Raw genomic sequence first — 9,030 nt, 5'->3', positions numbered from 1 at the left:
TTTCTACTCACATTTTATTATAAAACTAATACTTTAAAAGTAGGACCCACATCCCCCAATTTTTTCAACTCACTTTCCATTAGATTTCTTAAAATCCGTGCCGGGTCAGAGTATCCCAAATTATCTGGGACGGAGTGAGTATTTTCGTATAAGAAAATAGCAAAAGACTCAAATTTGAGATAAATCCTCGGACTAAGAAAGTCTAGCGACCAGGGACTATGGCGAGATAAATCCATAGTTCAATGTCGGGCGACCAGGGACTATGTCAAGATAAATCCCTACTGCATGGATATTTTTGTACTAGTTTAAAGAAACAAAAATATCATCGCCTCCCTCCCGAAATTAAAAAATCTCTCGCCTGCGCCTCCCTCCGCCGCCCCCACCGCCGCAGCGCCGTCTCCCAGCGCTGGCACTCTCTTATCCCAGCGATTCAGATCAGCGCTCTGCTCTCCCAGCGAACGACAGTCACTCCCTCTCCTCATTTATTCTCTTCATTGAAACTATTTCATCTCCCCTAATCACTATTCTTCTAATTCTCCTCCTTTCTCTTCCATAAAGAATTATATTTAAAAGCTTGAAGCTCCACATCCTTGCGAAAAATTGGTAAGAATTTTTTATGCATATCTTATTCCTCGAATTGAAAGATTAAAGTGGAAGAAAGTTGTTTTTGAATTGAGCTGGCAAAGGGGGGCGAGAATTTATGACTTTGAATTGGGGTTATTTCATTGTAATTTGGACTTCTCCAGATATTATGAGCTCGAATTGGGATTGAATTATGTAATGCTCAAACTTGTCTGCAAGAGTTCATTGACTATAAAATTGTGCAAGAGTTCGAACTGTGACTTCTCCAAATATTCATGACTATAAATTCCTGCAATGCCTAAATGGCAACGCATCAACTTCTTTTGTCTTTACTCACCGGATAAAATATTCCCGCCTAAATGGCAAATAACATAATTTTTCCCAAAACTTGCTTTTTGTATTGATAGATTGTTGGGTTTGCTATGTTTTCTTAATTAAGCATATTTAGCTGCCTAGATGTTGATGTAGAAGGTTATGGTTTGATTCTCACATACATTTAGATATAGGTATTGGTATATATATCTGTTATGATGCAAAAAGGGAGAAAAAAACTGAATTGCAGCAATATCCTTTGCTACTTGTGAATATCCTAAAAGGAATTCTTTGGAGAATTCCATATGCTGCAATTGCTGCATTCTATAATATAGAAGCAACTTGTTTCTTTACTGCACATACACACATGCATATATACTTATATTTTATGTATTATATAGTATGCAATCATGGTTGGTTTCTACTAACTTGGAGATGATTGAATTGAGAAACTTAAAAATCCCTGCCAATATATCAATTTATCATCTAGATTATCTGATTATGTCAAAATAAGATGAATTCAAGTTTGACTTGTATGAGTGTATCCTTAGTCATGACTAAATCTGAATGTTCGACCAATTGGAAGATAATCCACCTATAGAGATCATGGCATGTTCAAGTGTTAAATTTTAATGTGGATTGAAAGTTTAAATTTTGGATTGTTGGGATTATAATTTAAACTATTTTTAGAACTCATATTTATACGTTGCTGACTATCTTCTATACAAGATGAAATTTACACTACGAAGTGCTTAGTTCCGGAGACAGGTACGGGTGGTCTGTGCGGCACCCTCTCGAGGGAAATAGCCATGTCTATATTTGCATATTTTCTGGTCTGCATACCCATGTCTGTCACTAAGCAAGCACGATAAGGGGATATATGTTTTATTATATGTGAATGTGTGAAACCTTTGTTTTAACTCTGAGGCCTTGATACATGAAACAGAATATTGTTGTGTGTGTTTCTGCTGAGTTCTGATATAAGTACTTGAATATTGAAAAATTGAGACTTGCTGATGTGATTTGGTGGCATGTGTGTAGTGTTATACTAGTGATACCCAACGCCACCTAAGACAGCTTCTTGCGAGTGGCTAACCAATAATGCTGGGTCACGATGAGGGTGGAGATGACCTCTATGTCTCAATTCCGCTTGGTGGTCCAATATATGTCACTGATCTTGTTGGTCCTCTCACAAGAGTCCCGGACTTCGAAACTAGTGTCAATGAAGAACTTGAGGTATGCTATTAATTTTCTTCTCACGTCTTTCATGTATTCATTAGCTTCTGTCTCATTTGAGTGTATTGCTAGCATTTTCTATTAAATTTTGTGCAATGTTTTTTGCACGATTCATGCAGAGTTTGAAAGAAGAGGTATATGGAGACGTGGCACAGGTGTGCGATGAAGATACATCGTAAGTATTCTTTATTTCCATAATCCTTATTAAAAACATTGAGATCCAATGGCTTAGATGCAGTTGGCTATGCAGTTATCTTCTTGATATTATGAAAAATGTCTAATGCCTGACCATATTTAGCATCTAAGCGTCCCCATTGCAACAATTTGTGTGCTAATGAAAGAACTCTAGGAAAGAGAGCGATAAGCTGTCAGAATGTATTCTAAATTTCTAGTTGTCAGAACTCCTTTTAACTGATTCACGTTGAGGTATCTTAATATCTTATAAATTTTTGTTTAAGTTGTGGTTCGAAGATAAGTAATGCATATACAACTTCTATAATTCAGTTCATACTGTATTCTGTGAATTTCATGTTGGTTTAAAAGCGGCTACTTAAGTTAAAAAACCGTCGGTTATAGTATTACTTTATATTTTTTTTTACCTTATTAATTATGACTTTGTTAGAGTAAAAAGGAGATGGAAGTCTAGCAACGAATAATTGGAACAGACGGAAAATATATTTGATATATAAATGGTAAGAAAACAAAAGATAATACTCTTGCGAGGCCACTCCTCTCATGAGGCCCTATGGTGTAATACCGTCCTTTTACTAAATTCAAGACTTGACATTCTTCTCAAATCTACAGGGACTTTTCTATAGGACCCCAAAATACTAAAGAAATAAAGATGACATTTAGAGATAGACTTATTGACTTATATTTAAGGATAAGACTTCTAATAAATGAAGACAAACTTATGGGCTTCTAACTTCCAAACTCTTGATGCGTATCAGACTTTCTTGTGGTTTTTCAATGCGACTTTTATGTTTTGTTCTGTTTAATTATTTTGGCCAATCAGTACTGTTCATTACTGACTTCTACTTTAATATTCAATCTTGTGCACTTTACATTTTAAAAGGGTGGATGAACTCAAAATAATTCAGGAGGATGAGTTAGTCAGTAAAGCATTTGAAGAAGCTTTCAAGGTAATTGCTCTGAAACTTATTCGAAAAAACCAATGCTTAAATTAGCATTCAGAACCTGATAATCTCCGTTTTGTGTATATTAACAGGTCGATGAACTGGCCGGAGGTGCTCCAAATGATAACTTTGCACTTGGCATTGAGCAGAACTGTTTGCAAAATACAGAAGAGAATAAGAAGGCTATTGTCTTAAGTGAATCAAACAAAAACCCACCTGGGAAGAGGAAGAAGGGGAAGGGTGTTAGCAAAAAGAATGACTATTTTGATGTGCTTACTAGTGACCTCTTTATCTGTACTGTTTCTTATTACATTTGTGTTTGCTGTTCTGGTTTACATTTTGTAATTGTGTTCCATAAATTTTCCTTCCTTCCAGGAGAGCTATATGGTAAAGGTGGAGCAGCTAGCTAGAATTAAGTCAAAACAAGAAGAAGACAAAGCATGTGTTAGATTGCATTCCTTCAAGTAAGCATCTCTAAAGTGGCTCATTGTTTTTCATCTATTTTATCACAAGTGGCATTTATAATTTATTCTTGTTCCGTCTTCACATCATCCCTCTAGTAATTCCATGGTGCCTGGACATGGAGTTAATGCAAAAGCTGAAAAAATAAATCATCTGAAATCAGGCAGTGTGTCAAAAAAGGTTTGTCATTCTCTTCCTCCCATATTCATATATTATTTATATAGACTGATTAGCATGACTAATTTAAATCTAATTTTCTGCATAATGCGCACTCCTTGGCCTTAACTATTTTTTTGTGGCATTCAATATTGTATGTGGTCCAATTCTTTTTAAATTTCTTTGAGTTCATGAGCCAAAAGTGATTTAGTCAATATCAGGATTCAGAAATACTCGGTTTTAGTGTATCACATGACTTAATGCTTTTAACTTTACATGATCTTAGATGTTTAAGAGAAGCATATGTTATCACCACAATTTTAGCTTTTTATGATGCAAATGGCAAATTGTGATAGTCCTACTGCTTGGACTTCAAGTTTAATATTGAACATTTATTTATTTTGTGGGTGGTATGATCTGCTATGATGGTAGCTTTTTTCTTTTTGGTTTTGTTTTTGTAACTCATAAGCATGCAGTGATATTAGTCTACATTCATCTCATGGCTATTTTCCTAACATGCAATTTAGCAAGAATGCTCACCTCACCATTTCTTCGAACATTATTCGACTTGATGGAGAAAGTTACTCCCTCCGTCCACCAAAATTTGTCCCATTTTTCCATTTCCGTCCGTCCCCCAAAATTTGTCCCATTTCACTTTTACCATTTTTGTTAGTGGACCCCATATTCCACTAACTCATTCCTATTCACATTTTATTATAAAACTAATATATAAAAGTAGGACCCACAATCCACTAACTTTTTCAACTCACTTTCCATTACATTTCTTAAAACCCGTGCCCGGTCAAACCGGGACGAAATTTCATGGACGGAGGGAGTAATATACAAACACAATATAAAATAATTACCATCTGTTCATTGATGTGAATGTGAGTCCCATGCTGTGTAGCACTAGTTGGATCACATGTCAGTGAGATAGAGTAACGAATCTATTACTATCCATGTTGAGCCCTTTAGCATCTCATATCAAATATGTGTTAACCAAGGATAAATTTTATTAACTAAAAAAATACTATGAATTCTAATTTAAAAGGGGCAAATTTTCAAATAACTAGGTTTTGGGGTATACTCATAAATATAACATGTGCATTATTTAAAGTGCACTGGTTATCCTCCCATGGGGGGTTTAAAAGTGTTGGATTGTTTTTTACTCTTGATACATAATTAGCTAAACCAATTTGTTTAAGTATCTAATGAAATTTTTAAAACCATAGCAGGTGAAAGCCTCGAGTAGTTACGGTGACGTTCCGGTCCAATATCCTGAGACTGTTCTCTCTTTTGAGGTTTACCATAATAGAAAGACAGGGTCGAAGGTATTTTTCTCTTATGTAGTAGTACCTTAAAAGAAGGCTATATGTTTGCTTTTGTGCTACATATTAGATAATCATTTATGATAGAATCTAGTGGATCATTTGTTCCATATGTAGTGTAAGCCTATTTATCTTTCATACAATCTCCAAGGATAAATGCGACTTTATGCCTCGACTTTTGAATGTTTTTTTATTTCATACATATAAGGGTAAATTCTACTCTACCCTGAGCTTTATGTGCTTTCCTGAAAATGTCCAAACTTTCAAATAACTACAGTAATACCCTGGCATTCAACATTTCACAAATGTATCCTGTGCTTAGCTTTTTGGCACTTGTGCTCCATTGATTTATCTTTCTTAAAACCCCTTATTTGTCTCTCTACTGTTGACTATTTTATCCAGTTAGGGAATACTATTAGATAGTATAACTTGCTGTCTATTAGTGCGGCATACTTGAGGATAATAACATAGTAATTGATATTGTGCTTCCAATTTCACTAGATAAGAATAATATTTGGTTGTATTTGATTTTAATATATTGTTTGGAATGGTTTCGTAATTCTTTTAACTTGGGAAAGTGGTGAATCCTTGAGCTAATTGTTTGTAAACAAGTTCTCAGTTTCCTCTTCCTGGTATTGACTGGTTATTCCATGGTACTCCCTCCGTCCCGGATAATTCGTCCCAGTTTTCCATTTCGGTCCGTCCCACATAATTTGTCCCATTTCACTTTTACCATTTTTGGTAGTGGACCTCATATTCCACTAACTCATTCCTACACATTTTATTATAAAACTATTATATAAAGGTAGGACCCACTTTCTACTAACTTTTTCAACCCACTTTTCATTACAATTCTTAAAACCCGTGCCCAGTCAAAGTGACCCGAATTATCCGGGACGGAGGGAGTAATATTTTCTTCTTGTTCCGTGCAATCTTTTTCTATTGATTTTTACGTGTCATATCTTTGCAACTAATGATTTTTGTTTTTCAAAAAAATGTAGACTCAAGAGTTCCTGGTTCTGGGCCGACAATTTTTGACTGAAGTTAAAGACAAAATATATTGTTTGACGGATGAGATAATGAGGAGGGCTGGGAAGTATGATCCTTCTGGATACTTTCTAATTGAAGTAAGTTTTCTCACTGGCAAGAGAGGACGTAATGACAAAAAGAAATCCTTGTGTTGTTGATTCATCCTGATACTTTTGTTTGTAGGATGTTTTTTGTAATGACATGAGAGAGGCCTCGAATGTGGACTATAGCAAAACTATTCTTGATTGGCTCAAAAACTCCAAGAATGATGCACTTGAAAAGTGGGAATTCATTGTTGCTGGTGAGGTGCGCCAGAAACAAAAGGCCATTTTGGGCACTGAAAATAAGCAGCAGTTGCCAAGATTCAAATCTCTTTACATGCAGAGTACAAGGTTCTGTGACTTACGTTTCCACCTCGGTGCTGGGTATCTTTACTGTCATCAGGTATCCGTTTCTAATGACTCTCGTTTGGATTGTCACGCAACACTCATTATCTCATATCGTGTGTGAACATGTGTTCCTCTATGCCTAACTTCACCAGCTTGGACTGATGCTATTGCTCTAAACTTTTCCAAGCAAATAAATGGTTTAAGTGACTTGACCATATAAATTACATAACTTCCTAAACTTGAACTAGTTGATTGTTTTAGCCTCATCCTATTAAAAAGATGTCCGGCCATTGCTTATGAAGGTGTGATAGAGAAAAAGAATGCGATGATACTAAACAGAACCATTGTTGTTAGGCGCGCGCCTGGGGTGCGAGGCGCACGAGGTGCGGCTGGGGGAGCAGGGGGCACTGTGACATCTGTATCCTATTGAGAAAATTGCTATTATGGAGCTTTTTTAAAAATGAGATGAAGAATGAAAATACACACTTATTTGTTGAAGTATTATTGATGAGAGTGTGTCGGGGGAGGGCTTGGAGGGTGGTGAGACAGATGATAGAACAATGGCTTACATATTTTACCTTTTCCAGTTTTCCTTTTGAAGCCAATTTTCTTATAAAGCAACTGTCCTATTGTTGAGATTGCCAATATTTTCATATTGCATTTTAAAATACTCTTTGCATGTATATTGTTGTTTGTCTTTTGCCAACGGATACAAGCTTGCACTTTCAATTTTTTCTTCTTTCATTCAAATACTTCTCTCATCATTTTTGTGTAGTGCCGTTTTAGCATGAAATTAATTATATTAATATTAGTATTTTGATGTTGTTTCACCAGGGGAACTGCAGGCATCTAATCGTATTACGGGACATGAGGCTTATACATCCGGAGGACATACAGAACCGATCGGCTTATCCACTTATCACGTATCAGCCAAAGCTGGCGTTCAAGAAATGCTCCGTTTGCAAAATTTACAGGGCAGATAAAGTGACTGTGGATGATAAGTGGGCCTCAGAAAATCCCTGTTATTTCTGTGATATTTGTTATTATATGCTTCACTATGAAGGTGGGTCTTTGCTTTATAGTGACTTCATTGTCTATGACTATCATCATGAGTAATTGTTATTATATGCTTCACTATGTAATGAGTATTTTATTTATGCAGTACTAGTTTTCGTTTACTTGTCAGTCATTGTTGATTTAATCTGTGAAAGCATTTTTGAAAAGCCACAAATTTCATGATACATATTACTAGTATACAACCACTTGTAATGCATATAATGAGTTCATTGAGTTGGGTTTATACTAAAATCAATGTCTTTGTCATTCATGGGAAATAATACTTGGCTCATTTGAGCATTTAACTAACATATGTTTGGATTATTTATACTCTGTCTCATAGAAATAGGCTAATTAAAAATGACACAAGTTTTAATACGTAATTGATAAAATAAGAGTATTATAAAAATTAGTTGAAATAATCTAGTTGATGGTGCGACCCATAAATATTCCACAAATTCTACCACAAATTCTATAGCAGAGGGAGTATGTTTCATTTTTTTTAATAACTGAGCATTTGATTCATAACATACATTTTATAAGATCAAGGCAAGATCTTTCATTTGGTATACTCCCTCCGTTCCAATTAAGTTGAGTCAAAACTTTGGGTACGAAGATTAAGAATTTGTGTTGAAAAATAAGAGAGAGAATGAAGTAAAAAAAAATAAAGATAGAGTAAAATAGGTGATACAGTAAAGTAAAAGTGATTGGAAGTTTTGTGTTTTGTCAAAAAGGAAATGACTCAACTTAATTTGTGACATCCCAAAAAGGAATATGACTCACATTAGTTGGGACGGAAGCAATATGATTTTTCAAAATGGACGTGAAATTTATGGTCAATTAATGAATGATATAGAACATACTTTTACAGTAGTAAACTTTAATTTTTTTTTTTAATTCGGGTATTTTTGTTTCTATAGAAGATGGAGCTCTAAACTTTCAGCGGTTTTATTGGATAATTGTTTTTTTTCTTTTAATAATTATTTGTAATTTAAATATAATTTTCAATCATACTCTTTAATTTCTACTCCTATTTAAAAAAATTCGGAATATAGAGTATGATCATCAGGGGAATGTTATATTGCTAACTCAATACTTAATTGCTAACTACAACTAAATAATAGTCATTAGATATTCAAATTAAAGGCCTAGATCATGAACCCCGAAATTTCAATACAATCAACAAAAAATGTCAATAAGGTCATAGGATTAATTACAAAAAATATCAATAGGGGTATTAATGTCAATTAACTACATGTGTAGTTATAACTAACTTTTAAAAGAAATCCCAAAACTTATATAAAATATGTCAATATGATACATGTAGAATGTCAATATAAACAA

At 34.6% G+C, this 9,030-nt stretch overlaps 1 protein-coding gene across 3 annotated transcripts; it reads left to right on the top strand.

The window, feature by feature from the left end:
- Positions 1-320: 320 nt before the first annotated feature.
- LOC125209983 (snRNA-activating protein complex subunit) lies at positions 321-7,808 on the top strand. 3 transcript variants are annotated; one of them, XM_048109560.1, is made up of 11 exons: positions 321-603; positions 1,936-2,130; positions 2,250-2,305; positions 3,206-3,272; positions 3,359-3,535; positions 3,642-3,730; positions 3,827-3,908; positions 5,117-5,215; positions 6,214-6,339; positions 6,425-6,685; positions 7,465-7,808. In XM_048109560.1, exons 2-11 carry the CDS (start codon positions 1,996-1,998, stop codon positions 7,744-7,746), a joined length of 1,374 nt encoding a protein of 457 aa, XP_047965517.1. In that variant the 5' UTR covers positions 321-603; positions 1,936-1,995; the 3' UTR covers positions 7,747-7,808. The 3 variants fall into 3 exon arrangements, with proteins under 3 accessions (XP_047965517.1, XP_047965519.1, XP_047965518.1); XM_048109561.1 differs by having other exon boundaries at positions 322-603; positions 5,120-5,215; XM_048109562.1 differs by lacking the exon at positions 5,117-5,215.
- The last annotated feature ends 1,222 nt before the right edge of the window (positions 7,809-9,030 follow it).

Source organism: Salvia hispanica, chromosome 3 (assembly GCF_023119035.1).
Source record: "Salvia hispanica cultivar TCC Black 2014 chromosome 3, UniMelb_Shisp_WGS_1.0, whole genome shotgun sequence".
NCBI lineage: Eukaryota > Viridiplantae > Streptophyta > Magnoliopsida > Lamiales > Lamiaceae > Salvia > Salvia hispanica.
Note: the sequence above shows the minus strand (reverse complement) of the source record. Positions and strands in the feature narration are given on the sequence as shown.

Bases quoted from the DNA above. Each gene is read 5' to 3' on its own strand.
- LOC125209983 (XM_048109560.1), top strand. From the start codon at position 1,996: ATGCTGGGTCACGATGAGGGTGGAGATGACCTCTATGTCTCAATTCCG. The intron at 2,131-2,249 runs GTATGCTATTAA...CGATTCATGCAG, and splicing joins GTGTCAATGAAGAACTTGAG to AGTTTGAAAGAAGAGGTATA. The intron at 3,273-3,358 runs GTAATTGCTCTG...GTATATTAACAG, and splicing joins CATTTGAAGAAGCTTTCAAG to GTCGATGAACTGGCCGGAGG.